Source organism: Sciurus vulgaris (genome assembly GCF_902686455.1).
Source record: "Sciurus vulgaris genome assembly, chromosome: 5".
In the NCBI taxonomy this organism is placed as follows: domain Eukaryota; kingdom Metazoa; phylum Chordata; class Mammalia; order Rodentia; family Sciuridae; genus Sciurus; species Sciurus vulgaris.
Genome location: NC_136465.1, coordinates 68699204 through 68722468, shown reverse-complemented (window position 1 = coordinate 68722468; position 23265 = coordinate 68699204). Strand labels below are relative to the sequence as shown.

Sequence of the window (23265 nt, the reverse complement as noted above, 5' to 3'; positions counted from 1 at the left end):
GGAGTTTTCCAGCAGCTGGCTGGGCCTGTGGAACAGGTCTGCAGGGACAGACAGGATGCTGATGGGTACACTGTCCTTGAAAAGAGGAGAAATAAGGAGTGGCCTTCAAGACAAAATCTTAATCTGATGAAGACACTAAAGTAATACTTTATTTTTACGGGTTGCCAAAGAAAGAGAGTTGCATTCGTTATTATTATTACTGTGATTATTTTGGTAATGTCAAGGAGTAGAGGGCAGACAGGAAGGATGGACTGGGTTGTGCAAAAACGGACATTTTTCAGTACTACATATGCCCATCAATCCAGGATTAACTGGGAATCACATAAGCCACTGCTCAAGCTCTGCCTCTGGTATAAGTTACAAGGAGTCAACCTGACATTGCTATGAGAACCAGATTCCTCCCCAGCACCATGGCAACAAACTCCAAAGTGTGTGAAGCACACAGTCTGCTCAGACTCCACACCATAAGCTGGGCAAGAGAGCAGCAGGAGGTAGGAACGGGGGTGGCCGCACACAGCTATTTTCCTAAACCAATTATCTAAAAATTCAAGCACATGAGGTTCACTTTGAATGGAGCTGATCACAGGGGCTGGGCATCTTCATTAGAATTAGTGTCTTGAGACACTAAGGACACCATCAAACTCTTGGGTACCATCTGTGATTTTATGTATCAGAAACTATGGGCTGTAACATAGCAAGGTACTTCACTGAGAAAGGCTTCCAAAGTCAAGTAAAACAACAAACCAATCACCAACAAAACAAAAACCAAAAAAGTTCATCATTGGTTATTCTGAAGCACAAGACCAGGACACCATTTCCTTCATGAACTTCTAAGGGACAATGGACTTCTACCATCTAAGAGCAACTAAAGGAAGATAGGAGAAAAAATGCCAATGCCTGCTCCCCTTATCAACTTTAAATGATTACTATCAACTGGTTTGGCCTGGCAAATAGGGCTATTCTATGGTCAGGGTAGAAATGTGAGTCTGGAAAGAATGGACCCCCAAACAGCCTGCAATGTAATTCCACAAATTGCAATACTATCATCCAAGAGTTTGAGATAAGAAAGGAACTTATCCCTTAGGAATGTCTCCCACAATCCCTGTATCATTGCTTAGTTTTCTATACCACTAAACTACACTACAGGATTAAGGAAATCTCCTTATTTGTTATTGACTTAAAGCAGTAGTATCTCAAAGTTAGACTCCTGGGACAGCAGCAGAAGCAGCACCTGGGAACTTGTTAAAATGTGTGTTCTCAGGCCCCCACCCCAGACCTGCTGAATCAAGAATTCTGGGCGGGGGGGGGGCCCAGCAGCCTGATTGAACAAGCTTGTCAGGTGATTCTGTTGAAAAGGAAAGATTCAGAATCACTGGCCTAAAGAGTCTGCAACATTCAATGACTTTTCTGCCCACCTCAACCTCTGGGTAGTCAGATGGAACTGAAGAACCTTACAGGTGGAAGGGGCTTTTTGTGTCAATTAGTCCAATTCCTGCCCAGTGACACCTCTCATTGTTGCTGCTTAAGGATGTGCTTTGTCCCCATGAGCTCAGCATTTTGTACAATGAGCCCTTGACTGCATCTTTCCCTTCAACTCCTACCCAAGTCCCATTTCTGAAGATACTCAGAATCAGTCTAATTTTTCAACCTTGTGACAGTCCTTCCTGTATTTGAAACCAGCTAACACAATGCCCCTAAACATTCCGCTCTCCAAATTAAACATGCCTAGATCCCTCTTCAGTTCCTTATAGAAAACAATTTCAAGAAGGCTTCCTTGTGCTCCCTCACTGTATGTGACAGACATGAGATAGGAAACTCTCTGAACCTCTGCAAACATGGAGAACAGTGCCCCAGGAGCAGAGGGGACTTATGCCTTCCAAATCTGGGCATCACAAGCTGCCATAAAGGCAACCCTGATCTGCCTTGGTCACTATCATAACAACCTGGCCTGGAGAACAAAATCCCTCTGATCTTCACACAAATGCAATAGTTAAATCCTCTTCAATTTCTGCTTTTGAACACACACTCTTACATTTCTAATAATAAGTGTATCTCATTAGTTCGGGCCTAGAATTTTTATTCATATGCAATTGAATTTATTTTTCTACTGTAAAGAGAGTGTGATATTATGCATACCTATTTTCCTTTTTAACTTTTGTTATTTTGCAGGCCATATGTTTTATAGTCAATTATTAATGTAAAAATGAGCATTACAACTTGTCAGTTTCAAAAGATGTAACATATTATTAGCTCATCATATGAATTATAACATGATTTATATGAACATTCTCTTTTGACATTGAATCTGTTTTTTTTTTTTGGTCGTTTAAACATAACGCTGAAATGAATGTCATTGCACGCAAAGGTAAATAAATATTTTAAATTATTTTCTCAGATCATATTCCTCAAAGAAAAATTGCTAGTAAAAGTTTATGAACATCAAAGATGTAAATAAATTGTTTTCAAAAAGGTTATAACTTTGTTTCTATTTTAACCAGAGTATATGAGAGCTTAATTACCACACTTTTTTGCTGGTGCATTATAGTGTAAAAATCTTTGTCAACTGAATAAGTGAAAAATGGCATCTTAATTTATAATTATCTTTTACCTGTGAGGTTGTTTTAAAAAGAAATGTACTGACCAATGTGTGAAGTACATTTTGTAAATAAATCTGTTCTTGTCCCTCATCACATTTCCTAATGGGGTGGATTTCTCCTCTTGACTTCTAGAATCTCCTTACATAACAGCAATATTGACCCTATGTCTATCATTGGATAAAAGAATATTTTCCAAGTTTGTGTTTGCCCTCCCCAAATTTCTGTAATTCTATTGCATATAAAAGTTTCATATTTTTTATTTTTAAATATTTTGTAGTTGTAGATGGACAGAATGTCTGTATTTTAATTGTTTATTTTTATGAGGTGCTGAGAATCAAAACATGCTAGGCAAGCTCTGTACCACTGAGCTACAGTCCCACATTTTTATTATTGTATCTTTTTATCTTTCCCTTTGTGCTTTTTTCCCTTTTTTGTGTTTAAAATATAATCCCAGCACCTTGAGAGACTAAGGCTGGAGGATTGCAAATTCAAGGCCAGCCTCAGCAACTTAGTGAGACCCTGTTTCAAAATAAAAATGAGAATAGCTGGGGAGCAGGGGATGGAGCTCTGTGCTCCAGGTTCAAATCTCAATACCGAAAAAATAAAAATTCTCTCTAATCCTGAGAACAGTTAAATATTCATTTTTCCCAATGTATTATTTTACATTTAACTCTTTAATCCATCTGTAACTTGTTTGGGCTAAATGCATAAAGTGAATATGTAAAGTTATCTTCTTTCCAAATACTTAATAAAGCACTCTTATCCACCTTCTGTTGTACATGGTTTCCTTGATCACACAGAAGGTTCTAATCAGCCACATAAATAAATGGATAAATTTCATTTTTAAGAAATATTTTAAAGTTCTCTTTTCCCCATCTATGGGTTGGAGGAAGTTTAAAGTTGATTTCATAAGGGAAAACATTTTGTGTTCTTATTTATTTATTTTTTAGTTTTTGGTCCTTAGAATTGAATTTAGGGTCTTTTCCACTGGGCTATATCCCCAACATTTTTTCTGTTTTATTTTGAGACAGGGTCTCACTAAGTTGCCAAGGTTGGCCTCAAACTTGTGATCCTCCTGCATCAGTCACCTGAATTGGGATGACAGGCATGCTCCAGGACACCCTGCTAGATTCTGTTTTCTAGTACACACTATATGCTACATTGAAGATGCACAGAATGATGCAAATTTTCTGCTGTTTTTGAATTGATCTATTATTTCAAGGCTCTGGTGTTCCACTTTTAAAATGGTACTATTATTACATGCAAGATTATTTTGAACACATTTCTTTTCAAATTTTTTTTCTCTATACCAGCAAATATTGCTTTATTTTTTATGTATGGCTGGTATATCATTTATTCTGATGCTGCTTGAATGAATAAAAACAAAACAAAATAAACAGAGAGATGCTTTGGTAATCAGTCATAGGTCTGTGTTGGTGTTCTTTCTCTCTTCCTTCAATAGCTCTCTGATGGGCTCCATCTCCTCAGCAGTGAACTTGGGGGTTTGAGCCATTTTGTCATAATCAAATGCTTCATCAGGTGAGAAGGGCTGGATTTCGTCATCAAGTACCTCCTTTGCTTGTTTCTGTGTTCCCTTCACAGTGGGCTTTGGGGGCTGGGGAGATAGCTTAGTTGGTAGAGTGCTTGCCTTGTAAGCACAAGGCACAAGGCCCTGGGTTTGATCCCCAACACCCAAAAAAAAAAAAAAAAAAAAAAAGTGGGCTTTGGCTTTACCTCAGCAGTGAGAGGCGGGTCCACAGAAGGGCTGTAAGAACAAACACTGGTGCTTACATCCTCTTCCACTTCTCCTGGAAGCAGCAGGAAATCCTTGTTCATTTGGGGCTTAATCTCTTCATCCATGTCCACATCTTCTAAATGTAGGAAGTTGTCTACCTTGATCTTTCCTGCCCTGTTCAGATTACCTTGAAAGGAACTGCTGACTTTTTGACCTTCATCCATCACTATCTGTTCTTCTTCCAAACACTGTGATGAATGATGACATACAGTTGTATTTCTAAGATGGTGGCTATTTGGTTCATTTTTTTAATTGTAAACAAATGGGATACATGCTGTTTTTCTGTTTGTACATGGAGTAAAGGCATACCATTTGTGTAATCATAAATTTACATAGGGTAATGTTGTTTGATTCATTCTGTTATTTTTTCCTTTCCCCCCACCCCTCTTTTCCCTCTATACAGTCCTTCCTTCCTCCATTCTTGCCCCCTCTCAGCCCCCATTATATGTCATCATCCGCTTATCAGTGAGATCATTTGTCCTTTGGTTTTTTGAGATTGGCTTATCTCACTTAGCATGATATTCTCCAATTTCATCCATTTGCCTGGTTCATTTTTATGAGTAAATTTTACTAAGGTAAATATTTTTCCTGAAGAATCAGTTCCAAATGCTCCTCTTTTAATCACAGTATCTTCTTTTGAAAGATAAGTAAATGTGCTCCAAGATTCTTCATATGTTTGCTCATGACAATTAACGAACTTATCCAAGACTTCTTCCATTAATTGATCTTCATCCATTATCTTCAATTCCAATGTTTGAGCAGCCATCCCAATCCACGAGGCCTCTTAACCCCCCAATCCCCAGTTGTCTGCCTTGGCTCCCATCTAGTCACTTCAAACTTTTGGTGTCTTTATTCAGAGGGACATCCTAGAAGTCTCCAGAATTATTGTTACTGGAGCCCATTTCCTGGATGAATTTTTCACTGCTCTGTTTGTGGATTCCTCTACCTGGAACCATCTGTTCCACCATAGCAGTACTGTCTCAGATAGGAACAGATCCTTTCCACACTATTTTCTTCAGGTGTTTCACTTGGCAAATTCTGCCTGTTTATTCTTCAAGATAAATGCAAAAACTCTTTTTGCCAAGTGACCTTCTTCTTCCCACTCCTCCCAAAAAAAAAACAAAATGAAACATCAAACAAACAAAACACCCTGGGATGTTGATTGGGATTTCATAAAGTTAAAAATTAATTTGGGCTAAACACAGTGGCTCACACCTATAGTACCAGCAGCTCAGGAGGTTGAAGCAGGAGGATCATGAGTTCAAAGCTAGCCTCAGAAACTTAGAGAGGGTCTAAGCAACTCAGCAAGATCCTATCTCTAAATAAAATATAAAAAACTGCTGGAGATGTGGCTCAGTGGTTAAGTGCCCCTCGGTCTGATCCCTAGTACCCACCCCCAAATTAATTTGAGAAGATTTAGCATCCTCACAATACTCAAATCTTTCCTATAGAAATATAATGTTTCTTTTTATTCAACCTGTTTATCTTTTAAATTTGATTAGGTCATACAGTCCCAAGAATTTCAGAATATTGCCCCTACACATATTTTGTGTGTGTGTGTGTGTGTGTGTGTGTGTGTGTGTGTGTGTGGTGCTGGAGATTGAATCTAGGGCCCAGTGCATGCAAGGCAAACACTCGACCAACTCAGCTATATACCCAGCCCCACTACGCATATTTTTACTTATTTGTAATTATTGTAAATAGAAATTATTTTCCATTCTGTTTTCTAAATGGTTATTTTTAATACATAAAAAACTATTAACTTTTAATATATTTATGTCTTATCCAGCCACCTTTCTTAGTGTTCTTATTAATCCTAACCATATTTATATTTTCTAGGACTATAATAAATTTTTTTGCAAATATTGATAATTTTGTCCCTTCCTTTCTACTCCCTGCTTCACTGCATTTTCCTTTCAAAAGGACAATTAGCAGTGGTTCCAGGGCCCATACCTTTTTCTGTTCTTAATTTGTAAAGGGAATGCCTCAGGACTTCATTGCTTAAACGTTTGCTGTTGGCTTGAGATAGATATCATTATCATATTAGGTGACATCATTTCTAGCACACTAAAAGTTTTGTCTGAAGTGGATACTTTATTTTTTTGGAATATGCATTTTCTTAGTTGACTTATAGATGGAACTTATTATCATAATAAATTTCCCAGGATCAAAAGGACCTGAGAATACATTGGTTTTAATTTTATTTTGCAGTTTTTTTCTTTTTCCTTATGTGTACATAAAATTGTTCTAAAACTCTGTGTGTGTATCTGTGTGTGTGTTTTCTGTGTATGTGTGTGTGTGCGAGAGAGAGAGAGAGAGAGAGAGAGAGAGAGAGAGAGAGAGAGAGAGAGAGAGAGAGAGAGAAAGAGAGACCTCTGTGTCAGGATAATGTTAGTTTTGCCAAATAGTTTTAACTTTAGTATTTTTTTCTGTTTTAGAACAAATTACCTAAAGTTGAATTTTACATGTTTCAGAAAGTTTCAATTGTGATTTTGAAATTTCTTAATATACAACTATGAATAGCTTTTGTTCTCTTAGTCTTAAAATCTCCTTTGTGCATCTTACTATGTTACCTTATACATTTTGAGTCTAGATTTTGCAGAAGTCACATCTTTTATTTCATAGTTCTAGCTCCATGATAAAGGAATCAAATCTAATCTTACACTGCTTCCTAATTAAATAATTTTTATATTGTTTTTAATATATCTTTCCATATCACTTTTAGTATGGCTTTTGTACAGAGTATGGTTGGGTTTTATTTTTTAATCTAAAACTTTAAGACTTAGGTTTTTAATAATATTAAATCACAGTTAATATATTCAAACTTATTTTGCCATTTTGTTATGTATGTCTGTATATTTTTGCATGGGGGTATATTTTGTTTGTTTCATAGAGTGCATTTTGGTTTATTTTGGCTGTTTCATGATTTTGAAAGTTGAAACCCTGATTTTTAAACTTTATATTTAATAAAACATAATATATATTTACATTAAACATTATATATTATGTTTCTTTTACATATACAACCAAATTTCTATAATTTACAAAGTTAAAACAAAACAAACTCATGGCTCACCTCATTAAGAAAAGTACTTTTAAAAATACATATAATATCTACTTTCTGCCCACACCTAATATTCCTTGCTATCATTAATTAATCTTGTATTATATGTACAGTTTCTGATATAATTATTACTCAAAATATTTTTAAGATTTAATTTTGACTTCTATTTTGTAGCCACAGTGAGCATAGGTTTTGTATTAATAATATTAATAGAGTTGATACAAGTTATAATTTATTGGGTACTTTACCTATATTTTCTGTCATTCCTATAGAACTCATACATTTTCAGTGAAGTTCAGAAAGGTTAAATAGCTCCTACACAGTCCCACAATCCTTACGTGGCAGAGGTGGGGTTCATCTGCAAGTATTTCTGATTCCAGAGCCTGTTCTCTTAATTATTAAGCCCTCGCTCTATTTAGTTGGTTTCAAGTTCACCACTGGTCTATTTTATACTAACCTTAGGGTCCTTGATTCTGATTCATCTCAGTCACCTGGAATATTAAGAACTAATTGATTCATTGTCTCATGAGGAAGACATGAGTGGTTTACTTGCTGAGATCTTGCATATCTTCTTCACATGTCTTTATGACATTTTCTATCTGAGTTACACCTTATTTAACAATACAGTTCTCTGGGGCTGTCAATGGGTCATGCAGAGTGTGGGTCAGGAATGTGCCTCTCGATCCACCCATTCCCACTGGGAGGAATTCCATTTTCACTTTGACGTATGTTCTTTACTATTCCTTAATTTAACGTGTGATTGCCATTTTTAAATTTTTCAGTACATTTATGGTACTTTTTTTAAAGGTTCTTAAGAAGCATAGCAAGCGTGTTTGGTTTCCAGTCATGTTAAGTAGGAAACCAGTATAGATTTTGTATATATTTTTTCTGTTTATGGCATTAGTTATTTCTCCCAAATCTGTGTCCTCGACATATCTGAATGAGTTTCACTTTGGCAATTCCAAGAGTGTTGACATTAGGCATGTTGGTAGGCTGGGGCCCCATTGGAATCCTTTCTCTGGATTATCACCCTGCTTGTCCACATTCTTTTCTCAGTGTTGGCTGATCAATTACAAATCTATTTATCCATATTTTTCAAGAAAAAAATCATAATAGATGTTCCTACAACCTTCCTGAAGTCAACAGTCTTCGGTGTTCTTTTGCTCTAAGCCTATAATGAAAGAAAATCTAGTTAATCTGAGCACATGTCATCTTATAAGGAATCCATCCTAAGAATCTACCAGGGATTAACATCAGGGATACCCTTCTTTAGAGCCTGAGGATTCTAGAAAACCAAAATGTTTGCCTTCTCTGGTTCTTACACACAATCCATAATTTCACAAAGATGACTGTCAGAAGCTCTAAGAAAATATCAGTTTCTTTCACTATTAAAGATAAAATCAATCAAGACAGACTGGGAACCTTAAAGGGTAGATACTGTGAATGCATTTGTTCAATTCTTTTGTAGTTCATAGGCCACTCTTAAGGACATAGTGAGAGACTCCCTCATTCTGATTCCCCTGAATTCGCTACAGACACCCATGTAGTGTCCTTAGTATTCTCTACACTTGTCTGCTTGTAGAGAACTTTCCTCCGTAACTGAGGGTCTCATGGAGTCACAAGACTGTCTCTCCTCTATACTGTCTACGATCTCCTTTGCTACTCTCTTTCAGGGACTGCATTATGTATAACAGTTTCTGTTTTTGTGAACAAGCAGAACCCCAAAATGACCAGTTATTCTCCTCCAATAATTCCTCACCCCAAGACTCTTCTTTGCTCAGAGCTGAGCCCAGCACAGCCAACCCCACTGCTGCTCTTCTTTCCTGTGCACTGGAATGTACAGCAGTTCTTGCTGAGAGTATATTTAGATGCTCTGCTTTTGGCCAGATGAGACTTCTAGCAGAAGACAAGACTATTTTGACTCTGCACCTATTTTATGAACTGTATTAAGAAATCATTATTCACATTTTTGTTTATACAGGCCATCTGGGGTACATTTCCACAACATAAATCAAGTTCTTCTCTCTTTTTATCCTCACAGAGTCGTGCACCAGGTTTGTCTGTTTATATAACCACACAGACCTGGCTGACATTAAGGTCTTACTCCCAGCCTCTACTCTTGGAGCTGCACATTTCACATAAGATGAGTTCCGCCATTGCCACGCCCAGCCTTGAGCTGCATGTGCACACTCAGAGATGCCTGCAAAAATTACACTTTCCCTTTTGCATGAACATTTCTAATACAATCCCTTTGTCCTTGTATGCATCCCCCCAGGGGCCTTCAGAATCACATCAACTGTGAAAGAGAAAATGCTTAAGGGGAGGGGCAAGTGTTGGCCCTCACCCTGATCTCACCTCTCACTTGGGGTTGAGGACTCACACCAGAAGGAGTGGAACCTGGGGCTGGAGCAGGGACAGCTAACTGATGAGTGAAGTTCGACCTGGAAGCAGGAGGAGGATGCACCCACACTCTGCAGACCCAGCACTCAAGACTCTGAGGGGTTGTGGCCAGGCAAAGTGGGCAATGGCTCTGGCCTCCTTGCTTTCAGACCTGAACCACACTTGCAGCTGTCCCTAAGAAAGGAGGCAGGTGCTGACTACTAGTTGAACATCCTCAACCCTCTCCCTTCCAAACTGGTACCTCACTGGCAGTTCACACCAAGTACAGATACACAATCACTATCACTACAAGGCTCACTCAAGAAAAATAAGACTCTTTAGTTGGAAAGAGATCTGCCCAGCTACATCCTCAACCCCCATACAAGCATGCTCTTTAGTCCTATACACAGACCACCTCCAGAGGAGGGAAATTCTGGAAAATTCTGGAAAATGGAGAGGGCAAAGAGATTCCAGTGCTCAGCATCAGCTAGGCAGTATGTAAGTACTCTTTATGGACAGCCTGAACAGACTGGAGGAAAATTCCCCAAGAAGTAGGTGTGTGCAAACAGACACAGGTAATCCACCTCTTCTCTAATGCTTAAACTGACTTTGTTAGTACAGTTCAGTAGGTTTTTTGGTAGGGACCATAGTGTTAGGTGAGCCATAAAATTATGAAAATTTATTTCATAAAAATAAAATTTATAAAATGAGAAATAAAGAGAACTATAAAAAGAGGAAGCTGGGAACAGGGATGCATACCTGTCATCCCACCAATTCAAGAGACTAAGGCAGGAGGATTGCAAATTCAAACCCAGCTATGGGAACTGAGTAAGATTCTGTCTCAAAATAAAAAATATAAAGAACTGGGAATGTAGGTCAGTGATAAAGTACCCCTGGATTCAACCCCCAGTACCATAAAATGAGAAAGAAGAAAGAATGAGAGAGAGAGAGAGAGAGAGAGAGAGAGGGAGAGGAGAGGAATACAGAAATGATACAGAGGGGAGAAGATATCCTTCCAATGGCTTCCAAGATCTCCTCACTATATTATAAAAATACGAACACAGGAATGCAGAGGCGGAAGGTATCATTCTAGTGATTCCCATGAGTCTCCTCTGTTTATTTTATTATCAGATTAGATCAAGGGCATTTCTAGGGAGGAAAAAGCCACCTGTCAGGAAGCCCTCCAAGTTGGCGTGTGTCCTGGGCAAGAGGATTCAGGGTGAGACAATGGTTACTCTGAAGAACTGGGAGATGAACATGTGGGACTCCAAGAGCTCCCTCCTGATAGAAGGAGACGTTCATTCCTGCTGCCTGCCACCTACGCACCCCTGGGCCATTATCACATCTGACTAACAGCCTAGAACTGGCTGGGAGCATTGTGGTAAGGAAGCCTCTTTTGTGTGGAGGTTTCCTTAGGGTGAGAAACCACCTCTTACCATCCCCTTCACACCTGGGGAGGAGTTAGGTTCCCTGTGCCTGCTGGGCAGAAGCTGCTGCCTCACAGCCCAGAGCGTGGGCCAGTCAGTGAGCGCCTCTAAGCCCAGTTTTCCCTTGTCGGCTCTCTCCTTCCCCTTCTGCCTCACTGCGCCATCTGCAGCCATAGGAGGGAAGGAAGGCCCATCAGCCTGTTCCCAGCTTTTGAAGAAAAAATTTCTTAACCTGTCCAGCTCTGCTTTCTCCCTCAAACACTGAGTCAGCACCATACAGTCCACATAAAAAGCGTGACCAGACCTGGTGTCTGCTTTCCAGGAGCACACAGTCCAGATGGAGAGGACACGCATACATGTACACACCAGCGGGGGAACAAGACCAGCCAGGGCGGGTGATCTTGAAATAAGTGTAGGAAAATGCCAGGGAACAGCTTGGATGGCTCTGTGGATGAGGAAGGACCTCAGGGACAAAACACACAAAAAAGAATTGAGGAAAGAGGAAGCATCCCAAGAAGCAGGCCCAAGAGAGTCAAGGCCCAGAAGTCCCACTCTTAAGAGAGCATCCTTCAGGATCTTGGGTCCCCAAGACCACATCACAGCACATAAACACCATTGTGATTTACACTTGGGCCCCTCTTAGGACGCCAAGTCAGTCTGCAAGCCCTTGGATAGCAGGAGCTACACAGTTTATCTATACATCCCAAGGACACAGAACGGTGGATGTACAGACTTGGGCCAAATGAACATACACATACACGTGCAGCCACACACTTTTAAACACCTATTGTGTGCTTGATACTAAACAAGACACCTTATAAATATGACATGTAATACTTATGAATAGCCTGAGAGGTAGAGATTATTATTCTAATTTGCAAATTAAAAAATTGAGACTTGAGAGGATTATACAATCAAGGTCATGGTTAATCTGAGTCCATGTTGTATCCTCGTCTGATGTAGAATCTGTCCTTTCCTATGCTATATTGTAGCAGAAATCTGTGGCTCTGCACAGTTCAGCTGGGGCTTCTGCTTATCAAGGTAGCTCTTTGCCTTTGACTTTGGTTCTGACTGTTAAGTCAGCTTACCTGGAACCTACATATATCTATTAGGATTTGGTTCTGCTGCATAAATGAAACAAACAAACAAAAATAACATTGTCTCTATTTTCTCTCAAGAAAAAACTGCCCAAAGGGAGACAGACTTAGGGTGGGATGGCAGCTCCATGGTCACTTAGTCTCAGGCTCTTATCTTTCTGTTTTGCCATCGTCAATGCTTGCCTTTCATCTTATGGTCTAAAGGGGTTGCTGGAACTCGAACCATTACATCTGCATTCCAGGAAGCAGGAAAGAGGAGGGAGGGAAGGAAGGAAGGAAGGAAGGAAGGAAGGAAGGAAGGAAGGAAGGAAGGAAGGAAGGAAGGAAGGAAGGAAGGAAGGAAGGAAGGGAGGGAGGGAGGGAGGGAGGGAGGGAGGGAGGGAGGGAGGAGAGGGGAAGGGGAAAGGGTTTATCTTTTCTGTTTTAAGTAGTCTTCCTTACAGTATAGTATAGGTACTTCAACATATATCTCATTGATCTGAACTCACTTTGGCTTGCTGAAGACTGAAAAATCTGGTGTTTCAGTAGCAATGTTTCCCAAGCAGCTACTATAACCAAGGAGGAAGGTTTGAGTATGCAGGTAACTAGAAATTCTTCTTATGCTAAGATCATATTTCTTTTCAAGTGTCAGGGTGTGGCTGGTCCCCAACAGCTCAGAAGCAAACTTACAAATTGCCCGTGGAACTTCCTTTTTTCTTTTTGTCTTAATACCACAGTAATCTGAAACCCAACAAGGAAAAAGCAAACAAGGCTATGAAATGATTTTCCCAGCCTCTTCCCACCAAATTCCTATTATTACCATGACTAGTACTCTGATTACAGGCTCCACACTTAAAATATACCAGAAACTATTTTAAGGTCAAAAAACAGAATCTATAGTTGGCATGCTGTCACCCAGTGGCAGAAAAGCTTGCCTACAGTCGCATGTGGTAAACAGCAAGCTCACACATAAGCTGAGTTAACTGGAGATGTGGTATACTAGTATGCTACTACTCTCTTCCTTATCCACCTCAACTACCCCCAGACAAGTTATGTAAAAAGAAAAACACCATGAAGTTTAATAATTTCACTATTAAATATAACACTTAACCTAAGACTTTCTATTCTTCAAATCACACTCAAGCCTTATAATTCTTCGTAAAGTAGAGACAGAAAGGCAGAGCTGGTAGCACTAAAGAGATGGTTTAGTCCAGCTGCCTCCTTCCCCAGAGAAAGAAACTGTGAGTAGGAAGGGTAATGCTCAAGGCCAAAGATGACACCAGTCTTTGACTCTCAGGATTGATTCATTTTAACCCCTTTGGACCCATTATGACTTCTTTGTACTGGAAAACTCCACAAAGCTGCTGCTAAGATGTAAGCAGCTTTTTTTTTTTTTTTTTTTTTTTTTTTTTTAATCACCTCTGTGTTCATGCCAAGAAGAGCACAGCAGCTCTGAAGAGCCCAAGGGCAGCTTTAACACACACAGGGTCCTTTCCAGTGAGCCCACAGACCACCACTGGACAGATGTGCTTGTGCTCTGGAACAGCTCATGAATGGCCAACAACTCATTGGATGCAAGACACATTTGGGACAGCAAGAGACATTTGGGACATTTTCTCTTTCTTTACCCAATTAGCTCCTTGGTTCTTGTGTTTAACATCTTTCATCACTATAAAGAATGCCTGAAATAATCAACTTAAACAGAGGAAAGGTTAATGTTGGCTCACAATTTTGGAGGTTCCAGGCCATGGCTGGTTGTCTCCACTGCTTTGGGCCTGTGGTGAGGCAGCACATTCTATGGGGAGTGTATGGTAGAGCAAAACCACTCAGCTCATGGTGGGAAATTAGAGAAAGAGGAAGAGACTGGGGTCCCACAATTTCCTTCAAAGAAAGCCTTCCCCAAAGTAAGAAATTAAAAATCAGCCAGGCAGGGAGAAGGAGAAAGAAAGAGATAATGCAAGACTGTTTAGAGGAGAAATGATTGGGTCACGAGAACGTCATGAGAAATGAGGAAGTGGGTCATTAGGGGCATGCCTTTGGGGTATATATTTGTATCTGGAGAGTAGATTATCACGTGGGCTGCTTCCCTCCACCACACTCTTTGGACATCATCCTTTGTTCTATTTAACAAGTCCTAAGTTGAGAAGTTCTTACTGCAGCTGTAACTTCCCTACCTCCCACTTTAAGTGTCTTTCCTTCTCTGGTGGTAATAGGAAGCCAGCTAATCGCCAGCCTCCATATCCCAACCCTTCACAAGTTTGAAGGCTCTTACTAGGTCACCTGTCAGCCTCTCTTCTCCCAGTTAAATAATCCCCATCCCTCTCACCTCTCATCCGAGGTCCTATTTTCCAACCCATCAATCATTGCCACGCTTTTCTCTAAATGTTCTCCAAGTTTTCTCCAGTCCTGAGTTGTCTTTGTTCCGAATTCTTCTCTTGAACAGTTTGTGTTTTGTGAGATAAAAAAAAAAAAAAAAAGAAAAGAAAAGAAAAGAAAAACCTTCTCCAAAAGAATTCAAAGGCTATTTTGACAGGATTAATTTAAGAAACCTCCCTGCGGCATCCCAGCAATCCAGGAAAGAGGGCAGGTTGCATAAGAAAGTCTGAGGAAGGTACTACAATAAATACTCCATTGTCACCATGACAATGCACCCCAAAAGGTCCCTGGGTGCTTGCTTAAGCAGCAAGGTGATTCTGTGCCATGAAGATATATCTGATGGTTCCTCAGACAACCAAAAAAGGACTACTGAGCTTTCCAGTTGATTCCAGTGGCAAATATCAGGACAGACTGGGACTACCCAACTGAGGGAGGCAGAAATGGAATGAAATGTGTGAGCCAGAGATGGAGGGAAGATAGGTTGAAGATGGGTGGGCCATCCGCAGCCCTGTGACAACACATCAGTTAATCTTTAACAGGAATTCACGCCAGTGGTACTGTGGTTTGGATGTGAGGTAGCCCCCAAAAGCTCATATGTGAGATAATGCAAGAATATTTAGAGGAGAAATGATTGGGTCATGAGAAGCTCAAGAGAAATGAGGAGGTGGGTCATTGGGGACATGTATCTGGAGAGTAGATAATCATGTGGGCTGCTTCCCTCCACCACACTCTTTGGACATCATGTTCTGCCTCACCTCGAGCCTCAAGGAATGGAGCCAACTGTCCCTGAAACCATGACCCCCTAAATAAACTTTCTCCTCTGTAGTTCTGGTCAGGTCTTTAAGCTGCAGCAGTGAAAAGTCTGACTAAAACAGGAGACTTTCAAGAGCTATGAAAGCCTTCCCCAAAGTAAGAAATGAAAAATCAGCCAGGCAGGGAGAAGGAGAAAGAAAGAAAGCGAAACAGAGACCAAGAGAGACAAAGTTCAGTGATTGCCACAGACTTATTTTCTCCGAAAAGCAGGAAGAAAAGGAGAAGACAGCAGAGGGAAGAAAGGGCAGTGGAAGGGGCAGGAAAATGGACAAAGAATTTGCCTGTGCAGCCTCCAGGGGCCTAGAAGAACATTTACCATACCTCTTGGTGCAGAGTGACTGTAGGTTTTGCTGGGAAGTAAAGTAAGTGGGCATCAGATTCTAAATATTTCCTGAGAGGTGATCTCACAGAACAGCCCTGTGGGTGAGTACACCGTTCTCCACCCACAAACTGCCCACTGCTTTATGGCTAAGCTGGACTCTGCAGCTTCCAAAAAGCCCAGTGTACTTAGTAGCTCACAACTTAGCACTTCTCTCTTTTCAAAACTCTTCTTATAGCCTATTTTTTTCTTCCCAAAAAAATAGGCATACATTAATTGTAAATGCCCAACATGATGGGCACTGGATTGGAGACCACGATTAATTTCTGGTACTAGCTCCTACTAGGTATGCCCTTGAGGACATCTATAAGTCTCTTGGTTCAATAGATGGACAGAGCTGTAATAAGATTGAAATGAAACCATGTAGTTACATGCCCACAAATGTTTGATCTCTTCTTTCTGGATATATTGGAGAGAGAGAGGAGGGGGGAGAGAGGGAGAGAGAGACAGAAAAGAAGGAGGAGGAGGAGGAGGAGAAGGAGGATGAGGGAGGAGGGGGAGAGAGAAAATAGACCACCACTTCTTCTGGAACCCCCTTTAATTTTTTCTCAAATAGATGGAATATGCCAAATATGGACATTTCAGATGTGACTGATAAATCACCAGTGGGGATGTATGGTATGTTTTGTTGTGATTCCCTTTTTTAAGGAAAATAAAATAAACAGCAAGTACACAGAGAGCTTTCTTTCTCCCTTTGGTTCAATCCCAAACCATGGCCCAATAGCTAATTTTGTTTATTAGCCTCTTTGTTCACTAATTACTCATTATGAACAGCTGGAGAGGGGATTACTCACCTTGAGGAGAGGGAATTGTGTGCTCGAGAGAGATGTCACTTAGGGAGAAATGAAGAACCTCTCCAGATACAAGATGAACCAAACAAAATATGCCCCAAATTAGCCACATCCTTCAGAGGGCCAAGAAAGAAAACAGCTTTATTTGTCTCCGTATGGCCAACATGCCGCCCCCTGGTTTCTGGGCAGTTCTCTCTCTAGTATCTACTTTCATGGGAAAACAGAAATACCAAAGCGAGGTAATTCTCTTGTAATTTTAGATGTGCTTGAAACCAGGCAGTATAGCTGGGGAACAGCAGGTTGTTCTGGATGGTACAGAAAATCTAATCTTAAAGAGAAGGAAAGCCCCGATTCTAATCTGGTCTGTGTGTAACATAAAAAGCCTAGAGATCACTGTGTATATCCCAAGCATAACTTAAAACCACCAGGAGAAGCAGTCTTGTGTTTTCAAAACTTCATGGAGAGGATGCTAGGCAGGGCAGATGCAGCACCTTTGAGACAGCAAAGGATGAAGCTGCATTCTACAATAGGCAAGACCCAGGATCAGAGCCTAGAACCAGCCTCCACCATGCTAGCTGTGTGACCCTGGGCAAGCAACACAATCTTTCTGCACCTCAATGTTCTCATCTGCTGAATGGGAATGCTGACACAGGGAGAAATGAAGTGATGCCTGTAAAGCATCACGTATGCTTCAAGGGAGGCATGCAAGATGATGAAGTCCAGTCCCTGTCTGAAAGCAGGTAAGGATTATTATTCCCATTTACAACCGAGGGAACTAAGCCCACAGGTCAGGATCAGACCATCAGTCCTGGTGTAGAAGGAGTTAACCACAACACAGGTCATCTGACTCTTTATGCCATGTCTTTCTGCCTCACCAGAGCACCTCAAAGTGCGGTGCCCCTAAGGCATTACCAGTGTGAGGAGCATCTGCCCCTGCCAGTCTCAGGGCAGAAGGACCCGGGCCAGTTGAAGTACTCAAGCTGATTGTCTGCCTTTCCCTAGTATGCTGTTAGAATGTGACACTTTGCGAGTTCCAAGGTGAACCACACCACACTGCTCCACACCACACTGCCTCTCAAAACATATTTTGGACAGTTCTGTTTTTCTGCAACTCCCTGTGAAAGAGTTGGTGCTGTGCTAATTCTTAGTCCTGTCTTTTTGGGGGCGGGGGATGAGAAAATCAGAGAACTGTTCTGTGTCACTGAGACGCATGAGAGGCTAAAACTCCTCATGGTCATAATTTACAAACCTTTACAATTGTCACACTTATCTCTAAGTCCTTGCATTCACTTTCTTAGGACCCTGGTCTCGGCCAACAAGGTCAGCTGGAGCTGGATCCTGTATATTTCCTGATTGTGAAGCAAAGGAAGGATTGCACTAATGCCCAAAGTAATTGTCGCATTTGCCTAATGATTTGCGGAGCAACTTAGGTTCGATTCAATTTGATTCAATTTAACTAAATGAATTCAATTCAGCCCCATTTATTGAGTGTCCATCTAAATGTGATGTCTTGCCCTGGCTCCTGGGGGTGTGGGCAGGGAGGAGTGGGTTGGGGAAAGACATAAGTAGCAATGCCCTGCCCTCTAGGAGCTCACCATGAGGAGTTGGGCAGTCATGGAGACATACTGGTCTCCCTAAAACAGGGCCTCTCAACCTCAGCACTACTGACAAGTATGGCCCAGTAATATTTTGGGGTGGGAGAGTTGTCCCCTGTATTGTAGGATGGTTGACCGCATCGCTAGCCTCTACCCACTAGATGCCAGTAGCACCCCTTTCACTTGTGACAACCAAAGCTATCTCCACATGTTGCCAAATGTCCCCTGAGAGGTAAAATTGCCTCTTTTGTAAGCCACTGCTATAATAGGAGGTTAAATTTCATTGATTCCACAAAAGAGGGGTACATCAAATGTTATGTGGGCAAAGAGACGGGGAAATCATTCTGACCAGGACAGGCTTCATAGACAAAGTGACATTTGGGCAGAGCCTGAGAGAGTGAGTGAGATTTTGACAAGTACTATTTCTATCTTAATAGGGGCAAAACAAAGCAGCATGAAATACTAGAGCCCAAATGTGAAGGGACATGGAATAAAGAACAAACTACAGGGAGATTCTCAAAATATTTAACAACCAATGTGAGACTCACCAGGGGAAAGGAGCCCTGGGAGCAGATGGGAATAGAGACCTGTGCTAGAATTAACCTTTCATGAGGGGAGGGGAGAGGGTCTTAGCAGGGGCAGAGACACATGGGGGGCTCAGGGAAGCTGACATTTTCCAATATTTTCACAACTGAGATGTCCTTGTTGCTGCATGTCAGCTGAATGCCAGGCTGCCCTTCCCCTTTGCAGGCAGCAGATTCACAAAACTTCGTCCACTCTTGATCTTAAAGGAAGGCTGGAAACAGCTCTGACCAATGTTGAAACCCATTCCAGTGTGAAGGTTCATCATGCTCATGGCATATTCGAGAAGGTAAATACGATAAATACTGCAGGGTTGGGGGAGCAGGGCTAGTTTGGCTACCGCAGTGAAGCAGCCTAGTACCCTCCTTTCTGGAACATAACAACCCCTGATCAGTTCTCCAGCCCCAGGCCTCCAGGGTTTGGTTTCATTTCTCTCGGGTTCTTGGTTCTAAGTGCACACCTGTATTGTGCAGATTTCCTCACCAAAACAAAACCTGACACTGGGAGAAAACCACCAGCTCCAAAATGATCATTCAGACTGAGACTGAAGAGGTAGAGAATAACCCAGGGGGATGTGGACATAACCAGAAGTCAAGGTCAGCCTTCCTGTGCCTGGGGGTAGCAAAAGCAGGAGTCAAACATGCAGGATTCTCTTGCTGGGCTCAGGAAAAATCAAAGTTTTATTCACCTTGTGGGAAGGAGAGCCACAGCCCTCCCTGGTGACCAGGACAAAGGAATGTACCCCAATTTCTGGTCTCATCTATACTGCAGGTCACCATAATGAGTTTCTCACAGCCCCATGCACAGCTAGGGAAGCTCAAGTTCAAACGGACATTTCTCCTCTCTTGGTTCTCTGGTTCTCAAAGACAGGATGCAGTCTGGCTGCTGACTAGATGCTTGGTCCCTTTTTAAATCCATCTCCCATCCCCACCAGTGTTTCCATCATGACTGCAGCTGAGTGGGTCCCTGGTTGTTGGCTAGCTTCTCTTCTGGAGAGATTTGGCTTATCACAACTCAGAGTAGGTGGTTGGAAAAGGACCCCAAGACAATGAAGGAAGCACAAAGCCTGTTTGCGTGGCCTTCTGCACTCTAGTTCCTGCCTTGCATTGGGCTGCTGGAACAGGCCCAGGCAGGACAGCAGTGATACGAGGCACTGCAGAAGAGAGGGGTGCTGATAACCTGACTGTGCAGAGCAGATGTGGAAGATTGGGCTTCCACTGGGTTAGGAGATTCTGGAAAACAGATTTCACCCAGTCCTTCCCACCAACCTCCCACTCCATTCCCATTACATTCTGAAAGCACGCTCCTATTTTGCCATAGCTCCTGGACTATTACAATTGTGGACAGTTGGGTGTCTATCTCCAGATTCTTTCCTCTAACACCAGTGACCATAATTGCCATATCAGTGATGGCAAGTCATGACTAGCATTTTATACCACTATCTTTCTGGCCATATTCACAGAGACCCCAGTGCCTGCAACACAATGTTGAAACAACATAACCTAGCTCTCAGGAGCCACAGGTGTGGCTCCTCCACCAACCTAGCCTTACTTTTCCCTCTTCCCTCCACTCAGTTTGCCCTTAGCAGGCAGATCTAATCATAATCACCAATAGAGGCCAGGTCCATCCCCAGGTCTGAGCCTCTGTTTCATCTCACATCCCTGAATGTTCTTCCCTTCTGGTCCTCTCCTTAGCTGAGGCACGATTCCAACTTCAACTCCTCCAGGAAGCTCTCCATCTGGAGTATTCTCCCCAACCCTCAACACCACCTGGGGGAAATTCACAAATACAAGACAGGCTCCTGACCCACCACTACTCCAGGAACCTTTTGAACTGTGACTTGATTAAAGAAAACCTCAAAGTTTTCTCCTCTCCACTTCTTTGGGGAATCACAAAGCCTCCTGAGAACTGAACACAGGTCTTCCCAGCTGCTCCGAGTCCTGGTGCTGAGCATGGAAGGGCCATATGCCCAGCAAACTAATCAAAGGCAGCAGCGAAGATGCATTCTTGACAAGGTACAGGTAGGGAGTCTGAAAGGAGGGCCTCAGAGACACAGGTCCTCACAATGCCAAAAGGGACTGTGGGCTCTGTAACTGCCTGGCTCTCCAGTCTGAATCAGAGACCTGTGGGGTGGCTGAGTACCTCTGCATGGACCATCATCTCAGCCAGGTTTGCAAAGAAAACAGCTCTCTGCATCCCAGCTGGAGTGACCAGGTCCTCCTCTAAACTCCCCCAACCACAACCATCTTCCTAACCTCAGCACCCAGCACCCAGTCTTGCACATGGTGGGTGCTCTCGTCCACAAGAGCAATCTGTCCATCCCTTTTGTGTATACTTACAAGTTGAAAATGCATTTGTGTTGCAATGTTTAGTTTGACTCTTACTACTGCTCTGACAAAGTTATGTGAACATCATTATCCAATTGTACAGACTGGCAACACTAAAGTTCAGAGAGGCTAATTGCCTTTTCAGAGCCTATATCACAACCCTAAAGTAGTTCAGGGTTATTCCTTAGTCTGTTCTCATTCCCTGACACTTACCTGTCCTCAGAATCTACTTTCCCCAGCAATGATCCATTGCTCATCCATGGTCCTTGGGGGTAACAAAATCTCCCCTCTAAGATAAGGAGTGGAAGCTGTTACTGGAAAAGGCCAGGGTGACACCAGCAAGGCAGAATTCACCTGGCACATCTTGGAAGGTCTTCAAATCCTACCACGTGGCACCAAATCTTCCTGCAACCCACACACTTCAAATCCAGGCAGCTTGTTTTGTATGATTGATGAAGACTTTTTTTTTAACATAAGAATTTAATTACAGGGTAACTGTATTTCCAGAGGGCCTGTCAATTGAGGTCTCACCATTTAGACCTTCTGACAACCTTTGGCAGACTAGGAGACTTCATTAACTGTGCAAACAATGGGGAGCAGACTGGCAGAGCTACCTGGGGTGGCATTTTCCAGTAGGGCCTCTTGCCATAGACACACAGTGCAAGTACTGGGACAACAGGTGAGTGGCTACACTGATGATACCCCATATTGTTGACTCTCACTACACTGTTGCAGAGTAAATCAGAAGCCGAGAAGGGGAGGGTTGTGGCCCTGGGACATGGGAGATTGTGTTGTATCTGGGGTGAAGGTCACACATTGCAGTCAACATATTTCTGAGTGAGGTCACAGAGAACACAGCAGGTTACCCAGGCCTGCTGCATTGTGCAGACAGAAAACCCTGATGAAACGGGAATCCTGGCTTCTGTTTTCAGACCTTTCTGGAGCCTACAGCCTGTCTCTTCCTTGCCCCAGTTCCTTTGTTGGATAATTCGTGGACCCAGGGTATGTGGGAAAAGTGGTAGGCATGTATTTGGGGGTACCAGCAAGGAAAAAAATCATTCAAGGGAAAACAGAACTGCAGATCTTGGATGGAAACATGCCTCTGGACACTAAGCCCAGTCAAAAACACATGCATGTCCATTCTGCACTCATCCTTCAAAAAGAGAGGATAACTGCAGACCAGCTCTCCAAAAAGGATAAATGGGAAAGAAGGCTTTGGAAATCACTCGCCCCACCACTTTGTCTTCACTCCACGCTTGCATCAGCCTTCCCAGAGAAGAGGAGGAACACAGGGTCAGAGCCATTTTTGAGAGGGTCACCACAGAAACCAACCTGCCTCTGAGGCCAGGAGATGGCCATGAGGATGCCTGGCTTGTTGACTTTGGTCACTTCAGGAGAGGCAAGATGAATAAAGGGTCTTCTCTTCAGTAGTAGACTACTGGAGGCTGGGGTGGGGACATCCTCTGAGCACTGGACAAGCAGGGACAAGGCAGGATTAGAGTGGTGATTCTCAGCCAGGCAATGTTTTCACTCCCAGGCCCACAGAGGATATTTGGCAGTGTCTGGAGACCTTTTTGGTTGTCACAACTGGGGAGGGAGGACTGCCATATCATTTTACAGGTAGAAGACAGGGATGATGCTAAACATCCTACAATACACAGGACAGCCCCTGGCCACAGAACTATCCACCCCAAAATGTCAACAGGGCCAAAGTTGAGGGTTCTTGAATTATGATATCTGAAATAGTTCATTCAACAACTACCTTCAAATGGCCCCAAAGGAACAGAGACTGGAACCAGGGGCTGGAGCCTCTATGAGGCTGCACTGGACTTGAGTTTATAAACAGGAGGCTCCTAACAATTAGATGGGCATAAAAAGGAGCCTCCATCATCCTTGAATAATGTTTTAAAATTCTTCCATGAAGACCACAAAGGGGCTCCTGAGTCAGGAAGAAGAATGCATGGGTGACCTGCATGGTCCTTTCCAACCCAGAAGACTCCAGCATCCAATAATTAGAAAGCTATGGAGCTGGGGGAGGAAAGACTGGGATGTTGGGGGTGCCTG

General features: G+C 42.2%; 2 protein-coding genes across 20 annotated transcripts in view; both read right to left on the bottom strand.

The window, feature by feature from the left end:
* Window positions 1–23265, bottom strand: part of CACNA1C (calcium voltage-gated channel subunit alpha1 C) — a 724379-nt gene that overhangs the window by 331355 nt on the left and 369759 nt on the right. The window lies entirely within an intron of this gene.
* On the bottom strand, window positions 4018–12695 carry LOC306662196 (intraflagellar transport-associated protein-like; the record flags this gene model as incomplete). Its single annotated transcript, XM_079141744.1, has 3 exons — window positions 4847–12695; window positions 4290–4589; window positions 4018–4212 (listed from the first exon to the last, which is right to left on the bottom strand). Exons 1-3 carry the CDS (start codon window positions 5156–5158, stop codon window positions 4018–4020), a joined length of 807 nt encoding a protein of 268 aa, XP_078997870.1. The 5' UTR covers window positions 5159–12695.